At 40.5% G+C, this 24,832-nt stretch overlaps 1 protein-coding gene across 1 annotated transcript in view; it reads left to right on the forward strand.

Annotated features, from left to right (window-relative positions):
• The first annotated feature begins 3,445 nt into the window (after positions 1-3,445).
• Positions 3,446-24,832, forward strand: part of ldlrap1b (low density lipoprotein receptor adaptor protein 1b) — a 37,464-nt gene continuing 16,077 nt past the window's right edge. The window contains exon 1 of the mRNA XM_034159656.1: positions 3,446-3,672. Within this exon, the coding sequence (XP_034015547.1) occupies positions 3,588-3,672 (85 nt within the window). The 5' untranslated portion in view covers positions 3,446-3,587. The remainder of the gene's footprint in view (positions 3,673-24,832) is intronic.

Raw genomic sequence — 24,832 nt, forward strand, 5'->3', positions numbered from 1 at the left:
TTGACTTTTTCTGAGGAGTTAATTTACAAATTAAAAAATAATTTGTCATGGTTCACCACCAATTTCACAAGGAATTTATTCAACATAAACATGGCTGTGATTCAAACACGGGGGGGCACATATATTGTAGGGATCTTTAAGAATAATTTCAGGCCATTTGACCCGATACTATCAATGTATCAGATTGATTGCAGATCCAGATAGAAGTTTAAATCTCTGGAAGTTTTGTTTGTGTGTGGTGGGGGAGGGTATTAATTCAGTTGCTATACCGTAACAAGTGGAGCTATAAATCTTTATCATAGAGCTGACAGTTGTCCTTGGAGAAAGTTTGCGCTTTGATTGCCCTTTTTATCTGAACACATCAGGGTGAAAAATGTCAGTCGTGATGTCATAAAATTATACAGCAGATCCTCAGGTTTGAGGCCTTGGAGCGTTTTTATCGGTCAATTGTGGATCTTCAGAAGATCTGTGTACTACTTCCTCCATAGTTGAATTGACTAAATAGTCTATGCATTACCACTAGGTGGCAGCATCTATTTGCATACTAAAATCAATGTAATCGCTTTTTGAATCAAGAACAACAAGGCTGCAGACTTTCGGGTTTTCAGAAATTAACAAAATTTTCCATTCTGTCAAAACTGACCAAATATGCTCCCATAATGCATTGCAGCAGATGCTGCAAAAGTGGAACTGTTATTTCTCCACATTTCAAAGTCACCACTGCAGTCGCCTCTGGTCTTAAGCTCTCAAAGCAGGCACAGCCTCACATCCTGCTTTAGGTGTGTGCATCTCAAGCATGCAGAAACCTGCCAGTGACACTGAATTTCTGCACAAGAAAATGGAATTTCTGCTCAGGATTCTTCCAAAAGGATCCTCTGAATGTGACTTAAGCCATGCAGCAAAGCAAACTAATTGTTCTATGCTCATCTTTGCAGGACTTCACTGCTCCATCACTTCTAACTTTGCATCACTGTTTGGCACAAACATTTAGAATTAACAGATGTTTTTCAGCAATTGACTGAGTTTAGTCAAAAATGAGAAATGCTTTGAAATGTTTCTCTATTCTCTATTACTCTCAAAATTTTACAAGTGAATCTGAGATGATAAACTAACATGTGAATTTATAGGTAGATGTGTGTGTGTGTGTATATATATATATATATATATATATATATATATATATAGTGCATCCAGAAAGTATTCACTGTGGTTAACTTAGAGTAACTTAATTTTTCCCTCAAAATTCTACTCACAACACCCCATAATGAGAACATGAGAAATTTTTTTTAATTTATTAAACTTTTTTTAACTAGCAAATCACATGTACATAAGTATTCACACCCTTTGCTCAATACTTTGTTGATGCACTTTTGGCAGCAATTACAGCCTCAAGTCTTCTTGACTATGATGCCACAAGCTCGGTGCACCTATCTTTGGGCAGTTTGGTCCATTCCTCTTTGCAGCACCTCTCAAGCTCCATCACGTTGGATGGGGAGCGTCAGTACACAGACATTTTCAGATTTCTCCGGAGATGTTCACTCGGATTCAGGTCTGGGCTCTGGCTGGGCCACTCAAAGACATTCACAGAGTTGTCCTGAAGCCACGCCTTTGATATCTTGCTGTGTGTTTAGGGTCATTGTCCTGCTGAAAGATGAACCGTTGCCCCAGTCTGAGGTCAAGAGCATTCTGGAGCAGGTTTTCATCCAGGATGTTCTGTAGATTGCTGCATTCATCTTTCCCTCAATCCTGACTAGTCTCCCAGTTCCTGCTGCTGAAAAACACCTCCACAGTGCATGATGTTGCCACCAACATGCTTCACTGTAGGGATGGTGCCTGGTTTCCTCCAAACATGACACCAAAGAGTTCAATCTTTATCTCATCAGACCAGAGAATTTTGTTTCTCATGGTCTGAGAGTCCCATACTTGCTAACATTTGAATTTACCAATGTGGGACATCACGCGTAGCCGGGTGCAAAGCATAACTAGGGGTTCCGGGGGCATGTCTGGACCCGCACAAATGAGGGACATGGGAATAAATACCAGGACTGTCCCGCCCAATGTAGGACAGTTGGCAGCACTGGAGTCCTTCAGGTGCCTTTTGGCAAACTCCAGGTGGGCTGCCATATGCCTTTTTTGCAGAGATGATTGCCCTTCTGGAAGGTTCTCCTCTCCACAGAGGAATGCTTGGCGCTCTGACAGAGTGACCATCAGGTTCTTGGTCACCTCCCTGACTAAGGTCCTTCTCCCTCCATCATTCAGTTTAGACGGGTGGCCAGCTCGAGGAAGAGTCCTGGTGGATCCAAACTTCTTCCATTTACAGATGATGGAGGCCACTGTACTCATTGGGACCTTCAAAGCAGCAGAAATCTTTCTGTACCTTTCCCCAAATTCCTGTCTCTGAGGTCTACAGCCAATTCCTTTGAATTCATGCTTGGTTTGTGCTCTGACTGTCAACTGTGAGACCTTATATGTAGACAGGTGTGTGTGTTTCCAAATCATGTCCAATCAACTGAATTTACCCCAGGTGCACTCCAATTAAGCTGCAGAAACATCTCAAGGATGATCAGTGGAAACAGGAGGCACCTGAGCTCAAGTTTGAGCTTCATGGCATAGACTGTGAATACTTGCGTATACTTGCTTTCATAGTTTTTTATTTTTAAGAAATCTGTAAAAATCTAAAATTATTTTTTTTTTGCATGTTCAGCAGGCAGAAAAGACATAAAGCTACAAATATAATTTCCTATGATTGCTACATCGACACCTGTTTGGGTCATGTTGACATCTGTTAACTTCATAAATGACAGTTATCTTTTTATTTATTCATTTAAATAAGAATGCTGGGCTTGTTTTGATTTCTGAAAACTTGTTGGAAATTACAGAGTCCCACTGGCCACAAAAGCCAACCGCTGCTTATTTGAAATATATGTTAGAATAATTTTATGTCTGTATTATTTTCTTCTTTTCATTAAGCAAAGGGTTAGGGTTTGAATCAGTTGTTAAATTAATCACACACTAATTTGAGGATCATTTAATATGTTTGCGTCACTAAAAGTTAAATTTCTCTGATTTCAGCTGCTTTAATTTGAATATGTTATTTTCTTGCTTGTTTATTTACAGGTAAATAGAATGTCTTTGAGTTGTGGACAAGACAAGACATTTGAGGACGCCATTGACATTTACCACATAATTTGGCTTAGTGGTTGGCACTGTTGCCTCACAACAAGAAGGTCACAGGCCTGCCTCCCTGTGGGTTGCTTGAGTTCCCTCCGGGTGCTCCGGCTTCGTCCCACATCCAAAGACATGCTGGTTCGGTTTTCACAGAGCCCCACCCACTCCACAGAGCCCAAGTCTCCATTAGCACCGCCCTCCCATAGACTATCACAAACGAACGTCACGCACGTAATTTACAAACCTGACCACGCCCAGGGGGCCGAACATGATAATCTGCCGTCTGTTGAAATGTAGCCGTGCGGCGGCGGGGTGGAAACACAACAGCTGAAAAAAAGTTTGGAGGGCAGCAGGTTGTTGAGCAGCGAGTGTTTCAGACACCAGCCGAGCGGGCTCTTTGCCCCACTTTGGATTACGATATGGACGCTTTGAAATCCGCTGGAAGAGCGATAATCCGGAGCCCGAGCCTGGCCAAACAGTCGTGGGGCTCAAGCAAACATAAAAGTAAGTATAAGTCGATCCAAAAACCAATACGATAAAAGTAATTCCCGACCGATACGAGCATGGACAAGAAGCTAGCGGCTGCTAATTTGGCTAAAACAAGCTAACATTCTCGCTAACATGACAACCGGCGTCTAGTTTTTCAACTAAAAAAATCCAACCTGTCATTTTTTTCAATAAATGCCTTCATTTAGATCAAACACGCAGAAGCAACAGTTTCACAGTAAAACGTTTAAAATCAGGAATGTTGTTGATGATGATCTTGACAGCATGCGAAGTGAAAACTTCAGATGCGGTGTTATAACAAAACCTGTGACCCGTCACATTCAATGCCCAAAATAACTTTAACCCCCCCCCACCAAGTTTACTTTTTAAACGAAAAATTATTTTTCTTTAAATGATGCGTCGATCTGTCATTTGTTGAACAGCAAACATTTACTTGTGGCTCTTCAAATGTTTTCAGATTTTTTTTGGATCATTTTAAATGTAATGTCTTTCAACTTTTGTTCTTCTGATCAGGAAAAAAAACGAATCTGAAGATGTCACCTTTGTGAGAAATTGTAATTGTTTAAAAAACTGTTTTTTCTCAGAATTTTATTGCTCGGCTTTGGGAATGTGTATACATAATTTATAAATTGCAGTGATTTAACAGCTACAGGAGTCATTTTCCTCCAACAGTTAACTTGAAAAGCAAAAAACACTTTTGTCATATGTGCTTCTGATTTAAAAGGGCATGCATGAGGATACACTTTGATATATCAATATAAAAATCATGATTGTTTTTCTTATTTTACCATATATATATATATATGCACCTGTCTGCCCCCTGCTGGACATGTCTGGACTTGTTGTAGGGAAGAATCTTATCATCACACGCATGATGAAAATGAAATGAGCTTGTTTTTCTGCTTCTTTTGTTTGCAAAGTTGAGATCTGAGGCCTGTACGCCCACCATGGTTTGTGCTAAATGTACAAATCAGTCCCATTGACTATGCAGATAATTTAGTTGTTGCTGCCATACGAAGTGTGTCAGAGATGATCCAACTCCAACTTTTTCCTCACCTTCTGCTAACTCTGATGTCTCCTGTAGATTAGGGCTGCGCTTGCGTTTTTAAACATCAGTAGTCCAGGGCTCTCCCAAAGCAATGGCACAGTGTCGCTACTCCACTGCGCATATTGTCAAATTTATTGTATCCTTTTCTGTTTTCCTGGGTAATTCAGCACTCGCCTGACACTGGTGTCAGGGACTCAGCACTCTCCTGTTGATGCTCCGAAATGACACATGCGTAATGAAGGTGCAGTGAAGGCAGGGAGAGTGCTGAGACGGGGGGAGGGGGGCTGAACTCACACCGGACCGTAAACGCACACGGTCGGTCTTCAGTCAGTCAGGATGCACGTGAACGTGAGCACAGTCTGTGGAAAAACTGGTCTCTGTAGTGTCGCTTTTCCACAAATGTCACATTGATAAATCCGCTCTGCACCATGTCCACGAAAACTTGACTTAAAGTACATGTAGAGCGGAGCTCAACCAGCGGCCCAAATCGTGTTTTTTTTTTTTTTTTTTTTTAAATAGACAAACACACTGCTTTGCTTTAAATGCACAGTAAGTCTATTTCAGATGATCAGCGTGGACCCTCTTTCTCTTAAAAGGCTTTATTGTACTCTGTGTCATGTTGGAAAGCTGTAGCTTTTGGTGCTACATTGATTAGCTCTTATACGGCTTATGCGTATGCTGTAGTCTTATGTTTTTTTTTCTGGGGACGTTACAGCGCCACACACAGGCCTGTCATATGTACTACAATGTTAAATGGAGCTTCACCATCAAGGGAAAAAAACAAAACAAAAAACAAAAACGTAGTTGAATGCACACATGCTCAGATGTGCCCATGTTGGTTTTCATTTGGAACAATTATACAATAAACTTTACTCACTAAGCAGCCACACATCTCGCACCAGCTTGTAGCTTCTTCCCAACTCAGTGTATTTGTGCATCACATATGATTTTGAACATTGATGGAATGAAAATGTTTCCGAACAACAAAAACAAATTCATCATGTGATGGCGCCTTTATAGCTATGTGTGCAGTCAATAGCTCTGATTACATTAGGGAAACTGGCTTTCGCTGAAAATTGCGCTTTAATGTTGAAAAGTGATGTACCTGGATGACATTCAGATAATTGCGTTCCACACAGCTGGCATGGCTCAGCTCAAGGTTGACTGGCGCACTCCTGACCGATCAGCCAGCTCCTGCTGGAATGCCCCTGTTGCCTGGATCCTCTCCGTATTGCACTCTTGGCCGGGTGCAGTTCTGCACACAACTCCGGTGACAGTGGCCTTGGTAATCAAAATCAGTTTATGAGCCAGTTATCATTTGCAAGTAAATCCTTGTGTTCCCTAAATATGCTTCTTTATAAATCTAATGTTTCTCATATTTTGTAAAAGTTAGTGAGAAATAAACACTTCTATATCTAAAGGTGCTGCTTTTGTAAAGTGATTTACAAGACGTTACGGAGATGTTGGCGTGCCTGCCCTGGGAACACCCATCAAGCAGCTAATCCAAGTGCTTGTTCATTCGTAGCTATTGTGACCAAAGGGTTTGACACAGTTAATTCTTTGCACTGCCACGAACTCCTCAGGGGCGATGGAGACATTTTGGCTTCACTTTACCTGCAGCTGTGGTGTCTTTGCAGTCTGTGTTACATTTTATGCACATGTGTCTCAGGAGGATCCTGGTTTGTTGGGGAGAAATATACATTTGAACAGTTTTAAACAGAAGGTTGGAGACCACCTGTGCACCATTCTCCACGTACATCTGGAGTTGTTAGGAAGAGCATCTGGTGTGATACTTGTGCCAAAATCAACATGTAGATCTGCTGTGGTGCCCCGAACAAAAAGGGTGAAGCCAGAAAACATTAGTACTTAAAACCTAACAAATGAGACTTCTGACTGCGCAATAAAGACGTTAATCTAAGGGTGGTCTGGCGTTTCTTGAGGAATGCACCTCTCAAGAACCCAGTCTGAGTCTGTGCAGCACATTTTAGCCTGATGAAACTTAGAAACCTTCTTCCTGAGTTTAAAATGAAATGGTTTTTGTTTTATGTTTTAGAGAGGTGTGTGTGTGTGGTGAAAAAACAATTACACTCGTTCTTCTGTTATTGAAAAGCCGTGAGGTTATAATTATATGTACCGTTAAGAAATGAACTCCCCTTTAAGAAATTCAAACCGTTAATAAATTAACGCTGGCTCAATGTTACCTTTTAATCTGTTTCAGGGATGCAAATAACAGTTAACAGGAAAGGAAACAGTTAACAGATCTGTATTTTGATTTGGAGACTGTCTAACGTGGACCTCTCATTCTGAACTGATATTCTATGTCAATCTGAAGGTTTGCTGTCTGTATTGGTGCAGTTGCTCACAGTCATTCTGTGAATGCATTTGAAGAACCGAGGCCTCACACTGACAGATTTTGTCGCTGCATTCTGATACCACAGCTGATGTTCTCCATGTGTGTACTGGAATGAATTCCATTCAAATGAAAACCAGATGCATTTGATATGAACATCCCAGAGCCCCGTGAGATGCTCCTCTATACCGTCTGATGGCTGCAGCAGGTAGAACTTCGGAAATATTCTGTTATTAATTGGACTTGGAATAAGTATGCAAACATGCAGAAGTGAAAAAGCATTAGTAATGGTCAGCTTCCTGCCAAGGCTGAGCAATCCTAGCAACACACAGTTGCTAGGCAATGCCTGATGCGAGATAAACCCGAGCGAGGCGGGGTTCCCAAGTTACTAGGAAGTTGTATAGTGGGTATTGATGTGTATGTGTACTTAACCTGTTCAACCATTTAGTGGTTATTTATTTGTGTGTTTTTAACAAAGCCACACCCACACATGAGAGGTAAAGATGGAGTCGAAACGCTTGTGAACCTTTGAGCCACTGAATATCTGGCATAATGAATACAAACAGTAATAAATCTGTCCAGTCAGAATTATTTTTAAAATAACTCATGGAACTGAAGTCGACATAACTGATGTGAGACACACAGTTTGATAAACTGGAATATGTTCAGTTTGAAAGTTACATGGAAACTAAATGACCACAACTCTATTGTTTTTTAGAACACAAAGTAACAACATGCTACGTCTGTATCATGCTTGAATGGATGGGTTACTAACTTTTTTTCTTGATGAATGTTTAAAATGATTGTTTTTGTATTGCATTGGAGTAACACGTGACCTCAGCTGGCTCCGTCGTGTGCGTTCACCATGCAGACGGCTAACCATGATCACTGTGTACGCCTTTGACATGCTAATAGAAGCGCCTTTTTATGTTTTGTTTGACAAAGGGGCAATGCTCCCTGTTTCCATTCTTCTCCCTCGGCAATTGTTGGCAGGGTGAGGGCACGCGTGCCAGACAGTGTCATCAGTGCTTTGTTGCGGTCCACTTGTCTCTGGGGGGAGTGAGGCACATTCAGTGTGGTCCTGTCACGAGACCAGGCTGTGGTCAGAAAGTGCTACCTGCCAATCAATGACCAGTGCTGGAAACTCAGGATCACTGAGTTTTGCCATGACTCCAATTAATCTCAGACAGAAGTCGCATCCTCCCCTCACTGCTGCTGTCACACGCACATCAGTCGTAGACGTGGATACAAGCTCACCCTCTAAGTTATGCATGCAGAAGAGCAACATAATCGCCACTCCTGACCTTATTGAGTGGATTTTGCCAGAAGCAACCAATCCATGCACATCAAATCTAATCATCACTGCTCATTTCTGACCGACACGGTTGTTATTTTCATGCCCTCCATGTTTAAGTAGCACATGTGCTCATCTATGCACCTGTGGGCGTGTTGTCAGGTGCCATTTTGGTGCATTGCCGTTGTCATGATGCAGAAAAGGTTTTTGCTATAGACTGATTGAAAATAGACGTATGTATGTGTGTAAAGCAGTGACCTTTGAGGCCACCAGATTACCATCAAAGCTGCTAGCTTGACTGGTGCAAATGTTCTGTGAACTAACACCCCTATTCCGCAGGGTGACGTTCTACCATGTTCACTTTCAATCCAAAAAAGTGCAAAAAACTGGATGAAACGGCTTGCCTCTAAACAGGTTGCCTTCTTCTGCAATGGTCATAAAAATAGACGTGATCTGTGGAACCAAACCTCCCCCCTCCTGGACACCAGCATGCACTCCCAAAATTTCCCAGAATTTGTATTGTCAATTGTGTCGGTAGCATGGCCCAAGCAGAGGGTCACCCCTTTGAGTCTGGTCATGCTTGAGGTTTCTTCCTCGAGGGAGTTTTACCTTACCACTGTTGCTCTGGGGGTTAGTAAGGTTAGACTTTACTTGTGTGAGGTGCCTTGATGCAGTTTTGTTGTGATTTGGGTCTATATGAAATGAGGTGCAGACCTGGCAGCCCGCCCAAAAAGTAGCTGCCCCCATAGCCAGAACAGCAGCAAACGCTGCTTTGGCTTTAAATTTCTACTCCAGGGGAGCACAATCAAACAAGTCTGTACCCTGTTTAAAGAAGTTCGAACTTTAGTGAAGCCATTAAGACTACAAATACCTGGAAGTTACCACGTACTATCAACTATTTCAAGAATCTGAAAGAAATTTTTGAGCAGTTCAAAAAATTGGATACCAATTTCGAATCTGGTGCCTGTGATGGTGGTAACTACTATGTATCCAAAGTTTGGCCAAGATTGACAAAAATGGATCAAAAAGTTACAAAACGTGCCCCAATTTTTGATTACTTAGTTATGGGAAAGAACGGCGCTGTGTGGGATAGTCCTGCAGGCAGTGTAAGATAGGATGATTTCTTTGCCTCAAAAACTGGAAAATATTAACTTTGCAGTGTTACGGAGCAGAAATACAAACATTTCTGCAGCATAATACACCAACATACATGTAACATGACAGTTTTTGCAGCATATTTGTGGCATGTGAAAGACTAGCAGTTATTCAGGTTCCTGGACATAACTGTGATTTAATGAACCTCCTGTTTTGGATTCTGTTGCATCTTTTAATGTGTACAATGACCAAAACCTAAAATAGACAGTGTGGCGAGTTGCATCTGAAGCCGTGTTTCTTATGAGAGGGTCCTGGTGGTGGTGGTGGTGGCTGTTGTTTTTCTGCTATAAAAAAGAAACATTTGGTTTTGTGATTTCAGACAGACTATAATCCTCTCTGTTTCTTCCAAGAAAACACAAACCTTGATCAACTTTAGATGCTTTACTTTGGACTGTTATGTTGGTGAGAGGTGACCGAAAGACAAAAGTGTCCTTTTATCACTCGAGTGACGTTCAGCTCTGGTTCATGGTCATGAACTTGTTTGAGATTGTGGACGCAAGCAGTCCAAAGGAGTGTCTGGTCCTGTGGGACAGGGTGAGGATGAGTGTTGACTTCCAGACTTGGGAAGCAGATGAGGTGGTTCAGGCCTCAAAGTAGGCTGCTTCTGGATGTTTTCTGGGCATGTCCAACTGGGAGGAGACCCAAACCAAACTGGAAGGATTACATAATCATATACTGTGTATTTTGATCCAGTATAGTTTTATTTTTGCTTTATAGCATGTTAGAGCTGAAAGCAAGTGACGAATATAACGTTTGTTGGCTGTAATTTTGAAGTGTGTAATTACTGCTGAGCCGTTTCTCAATTACTGGTTGGGTACCCCCCTTTTTTTTTTTTTTTTTTTTTTTTTTTTTTTAACTGACACAGCAGCAGATCAGAGCTCTGGAGTTTGGGTCAGATGTTGGAGGTAGTACTAGAAAGGACAGACTTGATTAAACCAAGGATTAGTCATGCAGGGACCTGTACTTTTAGGTCCCGAGGTTGGACTGAATACATTAAGAAAGACTGAAAATAACTTGAAAGAAATAATCTCTGAATTATACACAATGAAAGGAAATCTGTTTTTATTACAAAGTACCGTGACCTTCCCAGTCACATCGACGACACAGACTGTGCTGGCCTAGGCTACTAGCAACTAACCCCCAATGGCCTAGGCTCATTAAAAAAAAAAAAAAAAATTCAGCACGGCAACCGACCATCTGCTTTAAAAGTTTTTATGAGAACGTGTTGGAAATCTGTCCCAATTAAGGCTTCTTTTAAAAAACAAATTGATCAATATCTGATAAATTGAGCACGTTATGACATCGGTGTGTGTTTCCTTTCATAAGCACAGTGCCAGAGGTTTGAGCAGGCAGCACGATTTGCTGCTGCTTCATCAGAAGTGCTGCCGTGTTTTCTATGCTTTCCTTTACTTCAAATATGCAACAAGTCTGTTTTTAATTGTACAGATTATCACCAGGCTGCGTTATGTCTCATCCTGTTTCACACGTGCTGTGTGAGCGAGCGCTCCATCAGTGCTGTACGGCTGCAAGTAACGATTATTTTCATAATCTGTTATTTGAGAAAATGATCAACTGGTTAATCGGTTATGGTAATTGTTAGGTTCATTAAATGGTGAGGAAAAAAAAAACATCAGTATCAATGCACACTTTTTTCATGTGTGCGTGAAAAATCATGTGTGAATCATGCAACTAGAGTTCAGGTGATCAATACACTGTGATTTATTTTACACTTTTTAAGGTTTTTCTGTCATGAAGCTGTGATGGCTAAAGTTCAACAAAACAGATGTTGTTCTATGCACAGTGTGTCCAGTTCCAGCCTGCGTTTCCTTCCCACGTACTGCAGATCCCGATGGCTTCCTGCACTCGTCTCCTGCTCTACACTTTTGTATTTCTCAATAATTAATGACATGAATTCAGACCTTTTTTCTGTAATGGTAATGAACTAAGGAGGGGGAGTAATAATGGAGTATCACACCTGAGTGTCTCACAACTTGCCACCCAATTGTCAAATTACTACATTTGGGTTCTTAAAAATGTGGATGACACATTAGAAGTTGCTGAGTAGAGCTGGTGGAGGGACGAGCTCCAGTGGGTTCTGTACTAGTTTTAGTTGAGACTTTTGAATAATGTGGCTAAAACCTCTTCTGATTGGCTGTTTCTTGTTGCAGATGGATGTGTAGTCTGAAGGTTTAACCACATGTTGTGTGGGCGTGGCCTTGTAAAAGCAGCCCTGCCACTTGGCATCCATTGGCGCTGCATTCTTTTCAGTCCCGCAGGCTGTGTCAGATCATAATGGCGTCTCGTACCATGTCCACAGACACGTGATCTTTACACGTCTACATTAACAAGAGGATGGCGCACTGTCTGATTGCTCGCGGTTTGCAGCATTGTGTCTCTGCACGGGGGAATAACCTTTCAGCGTTGTCACTTCCTGCCTGCTTTGAGCAGCTCAGTTGGTTTTTGGCAGTCTGCTGACAAAAATGTTTTTCTGTTCTACTCCATGCTCTCTTTGCAGCCAAATGGCTCAAAGCTTGATATGAGAAGAATAGTATCAATCTTCCTAAGCCACAGAGGCTCACTTTTCTCTCTTTCACTGAACTAGGTGTGAGAAGCAGAAAATCCCCGTCTACACTTTTCTCTTACGATCATCCTCAAAGAACTGTCTGCTGAAACTGCTCAATAATTTAAAAGTGTTAAAAATCCAAAAAGCTCAAGGTTTTGCCTTGAAGTAGCTCTTATTTATGCTTTGCCAGTAGTCTAAAATTAAAAAAAATGAAATTTTAATGGATGTTAAATAGAAACACTAGTCTTCAAGTTTGAAAAGTCGGAACGATAGAATGTTTGACAGATTTATTTTATTAATACACTGCTTAGTACTAATTTTCAAAGGAAAATGGGGGAGACCTGACCAGTTTTTTTTTTTTTTTTTTTTGTGGGCAGACATGATACAGACATTAGACAATATAAAATTTATGATACCAATATATGAGGTCTGTCCATAAAGTATCGTACAAGTTTGGACATGTCTATCTCGGCTTTCACTGCTTACCAGTCCAGTAGGTATCAGTGAAATTGTGGAGAGCTGGACATGTCCAAACTTGTCCTCTGACACGCCGAAACGGAGGTGTTCCTTTGTCTCGCTTCCAAAGCGAATCGGTCGTGACGCACGAAGCCTCCGCGCAGCTTTCCATGACAAAATCTCTTGTTAAAAGTGAAATCTGCCGGAAAATGGCTGATGTCCAGCTCTTGTGATAACCAGAGGAAGAGCACACGACGGTCTCGTATCCACAGAGCCATCAGCTCAGAAATGGTCCGGTGGCTTGTGCCGTGTCGTCGCAGCTCAGCGCGCTGAGCGTCCTTAAAGCTGTACTAACAGACCTTATTCTCTGTGAAGCCCATAAAATTTTCACTGAAAGCCAGATAAATTTTTCGAATGGTTTCCAGGTGCCAGTCTCTAACAGCTTCTGAAAAAATTCTGATGGAAAAGAAAAACCCCCAAATCATTCCGCCATTTCCAGACAATGAAAATCCGACGAGGGGGCGGGACCACTCCTTACACAAGGCGTGCTCACAGGCGAATGACGTCACCGACAGGCGTGGAAAAACTCATGCATGCGCACAAGGGTTCAAGCTTGTCTGACGTGAAAACATATGAATCAAATCCATATAGTTAAAAAAAATAAATAAAAAGGTACGATACTTTATGGACAGACCTCGTATCTACTAAAGTATACATAAAATGGCAGTGATTCATAATGTTTTATCAAGCCTTTCGGACAAATAAATGTTTGAAAGTTTAAACCTGAATTTTATAAGTAACTAAATGTAAACAAGCAACGTACTTCACTTTGATTGGCAGTTGGCAGGTTGCATTGCTCAGCATTTGTGTTATATTACGTTATACTACTCTTTATTTTTCACTAATTTATATGTCAGACCGGTGTTGCAGACCGAATGGTACCCCCTAAAAATTGGTCCGCCCTGCCTTCACTGCGCACGCATCATTTGGGACCACAGCAGCTTGTCTCAGCCTGAGTCTCTACACCCAAAGGGAATAATACAGTTAACCATCAGATGACAATGTAAAGCCTCTTAAATCATTATAAAGTCAGTGTTAAGCAGAAACGGGGCGATTATTTGATGCATTGCTACTGACGCTTTGAAAGGACTGAGGCACAGTGAACGCAGCAGCTTGTCTGGAAGCGGCGCTCTGATCGCTTCCTCTGTCTTTTATTATGAAAGAATGCTGAAGTTTTCTGGAAATGATTGTTGTACAAAAGCTTCAGATGTTTGTCACTGATACTTGAGATGTTTCTGCAGCTTAATTTGAGTCCACCTGGGGTAAATTCAGTTGATTTGGACATGATTTGAAAAGGAACACACCTGTCTACATATAACGTCCCACAGTTGACAGTCAGAGCACAAACCAAGCATGAAGCCAAAGGAATTGTTTGTAGACCTCTAGACAGGATTGTCTGCAGGCACATATCTGGGGAAGGGAACAGAAACATTTCTGCTGCTTTGAAGGTCCCAATGAGCACAGTGACCTCCATCATCTGTAAATGGAAGAAGTTCAGATCCACCAGGTCTCCTCCTAGAGCTGACCGCCTGTCTAAACTGAGGCATCAGGGGAGAAGGACCTTAGTCAGGGAGGTGACCAAGAACCTGATGGTCATTCACTGTCGATTGATACCAACGTGTTGGTGAAAAGCTCATATCGACCGATATACTGGTTGGGCTTAAAAACTAATACGATGTTGCAGGTACCCGAGTATGAATTTTTCCCCTCTTTTATTTCCCTGTAACTTGTAATATGTTTGGATTTATTTGTTGTTGTTGTGTGTTTTTTTTTTTTTTTTTTTTTTTTTTTTTAACCACTGGTCAAAAAACCTAAACTTAAAAATGTACTTTTTCCTTTTTTTGTAAAGCTTCTATATTGCACACTACTTATTTAATGTTAAACATAATGAACAGGCTGATTAACAGTAAGGGTTCTTGCTGTCCTGGTTGCTGTCACTGCAGAGGCAGAAGTTGGGTTTTGTGGTGGTTTTAAGAAACACAACAGATCTCATGGTTTAAGCGTCACTTGTCTTTTGTCAAATACAGTTTTTCAGTCTGCTTCCTGCAGGATTCCTCTTTGGAGCTGTAAACTCCCTGGTGATTTATAACCCTGTGAGGTCGTTTATGGAGGTGTGTGTGTGTGTGTGTCGGTGGTGAGGACATCAGTCATATGTTCTCATGGTTTCAACTGATGCCATAGCAAAGGTATTACTTGTAATCTTAACACATCTGACTGACAGTATATTTGACTGGTCATCTTTTCGTGTGCATTTTTCTTAGTATGTTCTTCTTTTGGGGTTTCATTTGCATGTTGCAAAAACAAGAATCACTTGAAGAAGGAAGGAGAGAAAAATAGAAAGTAGGCTCCAACCTGCAGTTTCATTTAATGTAAATCAATAAAAAAAAAAAATACAAAAAACCCAAACCACCAAAAACAAACAAAAAAAACAGCCCGGTGTACATACTGCCATTTTAAAATGGACGGCAGTCATTCAACAGTGACATCAAAATTTTTGGATTTGATCTGAAACAGACTGGGTGCAACTAACGAATACCTTCAAACTCGATTCACTCTTTTATTAAAACACAGTTAAGCAGCTTGTACAATAAACCAGAAAGTATTCATATTCAAGAGGCTGAAGTCAAAGAATTTAGATTTATTTTTTAATGACTCAAAAGAATGAATCTGTGATCAAAGTAGTCGATAAATCCTCTGTTAATTGTTGCAGCTCTAAAACACACATCAGGAAAAGAAAATGACTGAAGTTTCAGCCCAAATAAAAAATCTGTTTGGCACACATGAGAACTGCAGGTTAATTGCAAATTCTACGTAAGTGAGGCTTTTTTTTTTTTTTTTGTCACAGTAACTTGATTTTAAAGTGATGTTTTCATTATGATGAAGTTGCTGTAAAATCACAGTCTGAGTGTATTAAATGCAGATGTTGCGCGCTGCTTCAGCCTCGTGGAGATGCTGTAGCTGTGCACTCATGTAGCCTGTTGCAGCCTCACGTTCCACTACAGACAACAGGGTTGCACACTTCTGGATCCAACCACAGAAAGAATCTCCCAAGAAATTCTTGAGTTGAGGACAACGTATCCATCAGGTTTCCTCTGTGCATTCTTGAGACATCTGAAACATATTCAAGGTGCTTGCACAGCCGTGGTGGCTGAACGTCCACAGTTCCAGAAAATAACGAGTGTTCGTGACTTTTTGTGAGCATCTGCTCAACCAGGCCCCTGATCAGAATTAATAGGGATCAGTGGGTAGGATGAATGCATCTATACTGAATGGGTTATACATAAAAATTATTATTGTTGCCCCCTCACAGACATCAACACCCTTATTTAGGAGTGTGATTCTTCTGGAGAAATCCGTCTTTTCTGACCTGAAAATGAGGCTCTCGTAAATCATGGAAATCTGGGTTTTTTGAAGGGGCTGGTCAGTGCACATTGTTTGTGTCATAACCACAAAATTGGGAGCAAAAAACAGAAAAATGAGTGAAAAACAGGAGGAGCTTTTTTTTCAGTGACTACTCAGAGTGTGGCCGGGCAGAGCGAGACACCCACAGACCTAGTCAGTGAGACACACGCGATCCGAAATGCTTCACTTTTGGATGCAAGTATACACACAGCCAGTTTGAGCTATGGAGCCTCTGCAAATTTTGCTGAGATGAGTCAGTAATCTTAAAAATAAAACGTGACGTTAGTGCACCACTGTTTATCAGCTAACATTAACTTCACCTTACCTGCACAATCAATGTGTCCGACAGTTTACCCAGACTGACTCCAAATATGAGTAAATCAAGTACTTTTATTTATTTCTTGGTGTTTTTTGTGGCATTTTGGAAATGCACTCCTTCTCAAAATGTGCCCGTGGTGAACAAAAGCGTACTGTCGTCTTCTTCTATGGTGTTTAACAGTAGCTGGCCTCCTTATTGTTGCATTGCTGCCACCTTCTGCATCAGTCTAGCAGTACTAAGTCCTCTCAGTGAGTCCAGTGTCTTTCAAGTATTTAAAAAGCCTCCTACTTGTCCCTATATCTAAAATACTTCCTACAGAAACTTCTTTCAGGCCTGTTCTTCTAAATTCTGAGATAAGCTTGTGCCTTTCTCAGGAATATTTATTGCAATACATGAGAACATGCTGCACTGTCTCTGGCTGTGGACATTCCAGACATAGTCCATCCTGGTGCTTTCCTAGGAAGAAGACTGTACTGTTCAAGATAGTGACTTCATCCTTTCTTTTCCACCCTCTTCTTCTATAACTATTTACTGAATCAAAATCTACTACCTATTGAAAATAAATGCCGACCCTTAGTCTCCCACTCCCAGTATTTTTGCCGTTGTAAGTTAATATCCCTCCAGTCATGACTGCACGTGTAGAGATGACTGCACAGTGTTCTTGTAGAATAATGGTCAGAAAAGTGTTTATGTAGCTGAACCCCACTGTAATCTTTATGTGTGACGATAGACATACAGTGCTGCCTGTTTAAAAAAAATTATTTCATATCTGATGAGGGCACATGGAGATATGCCCCCCCCCCCCCAAAAAAACCCCCCACCATATTTGACATTTTGACAGACTTGAATGCCACCTATACTCTTGCGCCTTCATTATCCTACATTATTTTCCAGTGGCATAGTATTGGGCTTGCTAAGGGATTCATATCATGTATAAACTAGCTTGGAATGTTGAGGGCACAGTCCAGAAATGTCACTTCAGCAAAAAAAAAAAAAAGCATTTTGAAACGCCCCCTTTAGGCGGTGCCCTCAACTGTCCACCAAAATTTTGCATTTTTCGCAAACGCCTCCCATCACAGATTGACACCAGTGAAAACGAAGCTGGGCAGTCATTGGCAGTGTTGCCACAGTTACTTTGAAAAAGTAATCCAATTACTGATTACTCCTTGAAAAAGTAACTTAGTTACTTTACTGATTACTCAATTGTAAAAGTAACTAAGTTAGATTACTAGTTACTTTTTTAGTTACTTTTCCCAGCTGCCGACAACAACCCTCTGCCACCTCAACATGACAATGATACCTGTTTTGCCAAAACTTACTTTATAGTCACCCTTTCTTGACTTCAATGAAAATAAATACTTGTTTTATAAAAAGTAAAATAAAGACCTCTTTCTTGACCTCATATTTAACTGTTGACAGCACTGTAACAGTAAAACTTGCAATTTCGAACCTACATTGTTTATAAATGTAACTATTAAATTCATTCTAGCATTTTTCTAACATTTAAATTCTCTCTAAATATTTTACTTGTCGAAATTAATATTATTTTAAGTAGTATTAGTAGTTAGTATTAGTAGTAAAAAAAGGCTTCAAAACTGGACCTTTAATCTAGGGGTGTTGTGAGGGGGGCACATCCCTCCCCCACGCCCCCATTCCATCTGGATTCGCCCCTACTTTGGCGTTTGAGCACAAAGAATGGATAACATTTATTTATGCAGAAAATGTGACCAGATTTACAGGTAAGAAAGTTTTACTGTGTTTTCACATCATGTGGTCCTCAGAGAGTTTAGGTGCATTTGAGTGTAAAATAGTGTTAGATGTTGACGCGTCGCGGAGGATCAGCTGTTTTAACGTGCAGATACGGAGCGGCTCAGCTCAGAATTCTAAATAAAGGTGGAAAAAAAGTATAAAAATGTCTTTGTAAAGCTCAGTGCAGGTGTGCTGATCACCGCGCTTTAAGAGGAGACGACGAGTCGAGCAGCTGCAAAAAAACGTGGATGAAAAGCTCACAGCTCGCTTAAAGTGGGCAGTTCAGTCGAACCCCGACCTCCTGCCCATAGACCAAGTTTAATGCTGCTATCGACCCACAATGAAAAATAATAGTAACGCACAGTGACATGGAGAAGTAACTTTAATCTGATTACTGATTTGGAAAGATTAACGCGTTAGATTACTCGTTACTAAAAAAAGTGGTCAGATTAGAGTAACGCGTTACTAAGTAACGCGTTACCGGCATCACTGGTCATTGGTGCATTGAGATATTTCCACTTCAAAACCTAATTTTTAAGAAGTCCAGTTTTGACCCTTCCAGAGGTGCTAGAAATAGAAATGTTTGGTTTAGGGAACTTAGAATTTTAGGATTTTTCTATCTACCCTTAGCCTTTCCAAAAACAAAAAACAACAAAAAAAAAAACAGGCAAATATATAGTATATCACCTTCTAATAGTAATCTGCCTGAATCTTAAAAATTTGCTCTTAAGGTGCTTTCTGCCAACGGTAAACAAGCCTCTGTCTCGTCACAGTCTCTGACTAATGATGAACGTGCGTGTAGTTTCGTTTGAGGTCATTTGTTGTTGCAGTGTGTCACTGAGCAACACTTTGACCCAAGTTTCACCAGATCTCTCAAACACTTTTCCCCTCCACAGTGGAGGAGGACAATAGTTCCTGTGTCTCTGTGCCATTCAGCCCCGGCTGTGGCATGTTTAGTGCAACATTTTGTCACTTTAACCAACAGTCTTTCTTGAACAATGCTGCGTCTCAGTTTGCTGCTGTTACAGTCGAGCTTCTTGTTTGCTGCATGAACGGTCACGTAAGATCTGACCACAGAAAACAGTCTGCAGAGGAACCACTGAACTCTGTGTGGCACAGTCTGAATTTAGCTGTTATTTCCCCCAACACTGTGTTGTCTTTCTGTTTGCCTGCAGTTGATCTCAATGCAACTAACCTGGTTAAATAAAATAAACACATCTTTTTTTTTTTTTTTTGCATGTGACTCATTCAGGTGAGAAAAGAGTCACTTGTAAGGGTTACCCCACTCCCACTTGGACATGTTTTGAGCTCTCATATCACTGTTATTCAGATCAAATCCAGTTGTACATTTCATTTACTCCTCAAAATATTACTCAGGTCGCTATCCTTCAGAAATGTGTTGTGGCTGTAAGAGGCTGGATGGCGGCTAATTATTGTCTCTTAATACAGGAAAAACAGAGTTCCTTGTTTGTGCCCCTGAGGAGTCTGTTCCCTCAGGGTCACTAGCTATGTTTACATGGACACTTTATTTCTGATCTGATTGAATTCTATCCGATTGGTGGATCAGATTGTCCCGTTTACATGAACGTGCCCTAAAGTGATCCGCATGCTGTGCGTGTTTACATGCACCGTGATTACGATCTGATTCAGTCAGTAGAGTAATCCCATAATGCTTTGCGTTGTGACGTCTGCCGCTTGTGACATACGCAAATGAATTGTACCCGGAAGCCGCCCGTATAAACAATGGATTTGTTAGCCGGCGTAATCAAAATTACTGTTGTTCTTTGCGCGTTTCTTTTGAAACTGCAGCATTAGAGGAACATGCTTCTTCTTCAGGACTTGTTCAGAAAGAAACGAACGCGGCGGAATGTGTTTTTACGTGATGTAGCACAGAGCACGGTTAGTAAAGCCGTAATGAAAACACCGACGGATTAAACAGCTGATTTACAAGCCAAATGAAAATGAAGCCTTGGAGATCAGACGGAGCTTTGAGGAAACATCATATCCCTCAAATAATGGGACTAACTGACGGGACACACAGACACATATTTCTGAACGTCTGTCGTTTTCATTGACTCAGTCAATAACATCACAGCTGCCACTTTTATGATTTCAGCTAACTTTTTTCTGGCTTTTAGGTAGACCCACTATGAAATCTCACAAAACTTATTTTAAACAATGAACTATTTCAAAATATGACAAATCAGTTTCATGAATAAATGAAGCAAACCTTGTGTGTGAGGTCTTTTTACATTTCCTACTTACTTTACTCAACTAAAACAAGTTGTTTGCTTTTAGATTTTGGAACATCAGTTGCAAAATGCCTGGAAAGCCCAAGATTCCAATATTTTGTGCCATTCAGACCTTTTTGAGAGCTCAACTGCCAAAGGTACCTTTCAAACTTTTAAGAGAGGAAAAAGTCATATCCACTACACCCTGTGCTTTTTTTCCCCCCTGATTTATTCTTAAGGATATAATTGCTCATTAAGCATCATAATTTTAAAAGACATAACCATTTTCTGTTTTAGTGTGTGAAAAACACTGAGGGTGAAGACGTACGGCTACAAATCATTGGTGACCTTGTAGATCCACTCCGTGACTGGTTGCTGAAAGGCCACATAAAGTCTACACATCTGACCCCAGAGGAGAAATCTGTTTATGTGAACCTCAGCTCACTCTGTGTAACAGTAGAAAACACTTCATGGATTTTGAAGTCAAGGGGGAGGGGGCTGCTGGTTGGAGAACGCTGGTCACTTTGATGACATGTCTCCTCAGCCTGGATCACAGGTCTCGATGCAGAGCCGTTCCAGTGGGAGCAGGACAACGATGGCATCAAAGGAATACATGTTCAATAACTTCCCTCTCTGAAATGTCATCTCCATTAACAAAATAATAATTAAAAAAATCTAACAAACACATTTTCTCTTTTTTATTTATTTATTTATTTATTTATTTATTTTTTTTATTAAAGTCAGCAAAATAACATACTTCCAGGAAAAATGTGAAGAAACTAAACTTCAGGGCCAGTTTCTTATATTCAGTTTCTACATGTTGTGTGGGCTGTAGTCAAAGTTTCCACTGTTATTGGGTTGGGTGGTCAGGTGGCTCGCTGTGATTCGTGATGAAATAGTGGACTTAGTAGACGACTTAGCTGAGATGGGTGCACATCATTTAAGAGAGGTTAACTCACCTGTTCCAGACTAATATGACCCCAATGAACAACTTGAGATATGTGCCAAAATCTCTGTCCAGGACTAACAGCCCAAAATGCTCACGCCCTTTTTCATCCCAAGTGTTACTTCAAATACAGATGTATTTCCTAAACAGCAGCAGCTAGAGATTTTCTAAGGTGTTGAAAATGACCAGTACATCTTTGGGAGGGTCAAAAAAAAAGTGTAAAATTTCTATTTTTATATTTTAAGAGAAAATGGTTCAAATAAGTGGGTCAACGTATTACCACGCATCGAAAGAAAAATTAACATTTTCCAAATATTACATTTTTTTCAGTCCTACTGTTATCAAAAGAATATGCATTTAAAGTGGAAAATACAAAACAAACCTTGTATCTTTGGCAGACAGCAGTATCTAGAGCTCTTAAATATTTTAAAGATTATCAGGGAACATCCACAACAGAAAGTTTAAGATACTAAATATGTGGTGATTCCAGACTGTGTGTACGTTGTTTGATGTTTTTTTTTTTTTCTTCTTAAAATATAAAAATTTGAAATTTTACACTCTTCTGTGTCCCTTCTAAACATCTACTGGTCATTCTGAGTATATTGAATACCTTGGAAATTCTATAGCTGCTGCAGTTTACAAAATCCAGCTGTATTTGAAGTAACACTCGAAACGAGTGGTAGTTTTCGGGCTGTTACATGCTTGTCTCAACTAGGTCTGAGACTAACTTTGTTCATGTAAATGTGGAGCTGATGAGTAGGACTGAGAAAGGAGAGCCCAAACACCATCAAACAGTTGCCTTATAATGCTTTCAGTTGAGCGGGTACTTTCTTCCATAAACCTGGAAAGAAGCCTCTCTTCTTTCCAGATTCCTCTCATGCTGCTGTTGCATGTTGTCCAGGAAAGATATCTGCTGGGCTGATCGATCACCCAGGAGCTTGGCATAACCAGATGATGGCTTTCGATCTAGAAAAAATGTATAATTTCAGTTAGCAAAGAAAAAATGTTTGTTTTTCTCTTTGTGGATCTCTGTCATGTATTATACCAAAGAATCATCCTGCTTCTATATTCAAATATGTTGTAACTCATCCACACGACTTTTGACTTCACAAAGCTCAAAACAGGAAAACAAAATTGAAATGAAAATGTTTGTGTCTCAACTGTCTAAAGGACATTAACTGTCATATTCTGCTGGAACTCTGTAATATTGCCATTTCTAAAAAATAAAGCACTCCAAATAAATAAATAAATATGCAATGACTTTGAACGTTATTTTTTTCAACAAGCTCTAGAGGAAATTTCAATAACTCACTGTAGTTTTATTTTGCAGCATATTACTCTTTAAAAAAAAAACGTACTTTTTTTTTTTGTCTGGAGCCTCCTCTGTGTGGTCTTCAGGTTGCGGAGATCTGCTGTCATCAATCTCCTCTGACGTGCTCTTTACATCATCATCATCATCATCATCTGTATATATGAGAGCAGAAATGAACGTGATGTACTAAAGTGAACGAGGATAAAGAGTGTTGGTTAACTCGATGACAGACTGTGTTCATGCACTTTACTCCGAGAATAAACTTATGGAATAACTTAACATGAATCCCCAACATTAACTTGAACTAAAAAGGAACATTGAGTTAGCGTGATTTTATCAGGACTTACCTCCAGGCTTTCCGGTGTCTCGGGTGAACTTTCCTCCGGTGTAAAACCGACTTCTACTCCAGTGTCCTCCTTGGAGAGGGTCGTCCTCCGATTATTACTCCATTAATTCATAATAAGTGAAGCTGGTTGGAGCCGTGCTGCTTCTGCTCGTTTAGCTTCTTGTAGAAAGCGCTTGTTGCTTCCCAGCAGTTTTTAATTTGCTCTACTGACCTGCTGATTCCGGACACAACAAGTCTGTGCTGCCAACTTACGTCTGTCAAGCTTTTCCACTTATTGTAAATTCTTTTAATACATTGAGGAGTGTTGGCTCTTGTAAAGTCCAACTGTGTTTTTTCCGTCGCCATTTCCGTGAACACAGAGCAGGAAGCGTCACGTGGTGATGTGACATAACAGACATGCGCAGTAAGGTTCCTCACAGTCGGACAATCTGACGTGCCGTTTACATGGAACGCAATCGGGTTAAAAACAGGGTTACACCACCTCCTCTAACCCGATCGTAATTTCGATCGGATTGGGCTATTCTAATCAGATGGAGCTGTTTACATGGCGTGATTTTGATCTGGTTGTTCAATCAGATTACTTTTGGTCCATGTAACTGCAGCTACTGACATTTCATCTCATTTCCACAGACTGTGTGACGCTCTAGTTTCATGCTCTCTGCAAGAGGTGTGGCCACACCCCCCCAGTCTGCTATTTGACTGAGGGGAGGTGATGGTCTAGTGGTCAAGTGTTTGGGTGAATGTGAGGCATAATTGTAAAGTGCTTTGAGCTTCTGATGCAGATGGAAATGCACGAATATAAATGCAGTCCATTAACCATTTACATATCCGTTTCTGAAGCAAAAAGAGGAAACGGCAAATCCGGCAGTTAAAGCAAGTGAACGGATTATTTCATTGATACTTTGGGCCCGTTTTATATGACTATGTAAAATTTCAGTGATGTGACGGCCGTCGAATTGCAACACTGCCAACAATGATTTAAAACCTGTACAGAGTGAGGTTTTATGACAGGCTTTTATTTGTGCAAAAATAAAACAAACGTAAAGTGGACAAAATATTGAAGGGAGTCTGGTTCCACATGTCGCGCGACAAAAACAAACGAGCAAAGAACAAAACACAGTACAGTGCACAGTAACTTCATTCTGACTCAAATTACGAGATTTAATAAATTCTTTAACATTTAATGGAAAAGTTGCCAATTCAACATGCAGATCCACCTTGGATTTGCTGTGGCGACCCCAAGTGCAAACAAGGGAGCAGCTGAAGGGACTTACTTTACACAGTGCTGAAGTGTCTGATGGCAGCTCTGTACTGCTCAGATTAAAGCTCCTGTACCGAACCGCGACACCTGACTGCTGATCTTCTGGATTCTTGCTCTTCTTTATGCTTTCTGGTACTGGATTAGTTTATTCTTTACCAACCACAATATGCTTCTTTTAGGAAAAGGCAATTCTAGTTCCTCTCAATAAAAATTGGTTTTGGTTCTCTAAATTTGCTGTGACGTATCTGCACAGCCGATTTCTCACCAGTGAGCCTCTCCGAGCATCATATGAAAGGCAGACAGATATCTCCCACAGTGACACAAAAGTACAACTAAAGCAAGAATTCTGACTGTATTTTTCCAGGTTTTTGTTCTTGTTTCCTTTTGTGACATGATTATTACAGAAAGTCTCTCATTGGCATTGAATTTATTTTCCTTCTTGTTCAGGCAAAAGTACAGAGGTGAACAGGAATGTGCCTGTAATTCAAAGCTGAGTCATTCAGGGCTTTTTAATTTCACTTGGCAACATTACGATTAGTTATCTTCCAGTCCTTAAAATTCATTTTGTGTCTGCTTGTTATTTTTGTGCTGTCATTCAGTTTGGACAGCACTAACTGAGGCTTACTTATGTATTTACTTTAATCATTTCTGTTTTTAAGGTAACA

The sequence above is a fragment of the Thalassophryne amazonica genome, chromosome 19, assembly GCF_902500255.1.
Source record: "Thalassophryne amazonica chromosome 19, fThaAma1.1, whole genome shotgun sequence".
Taxonomy (NCBI): Eukaryota; Metazoa; Chordata; class Actinopteri; order Batrachoidiformes; family Batrachoididae; genus Thalassophryne; species Thalassophryne amazonica.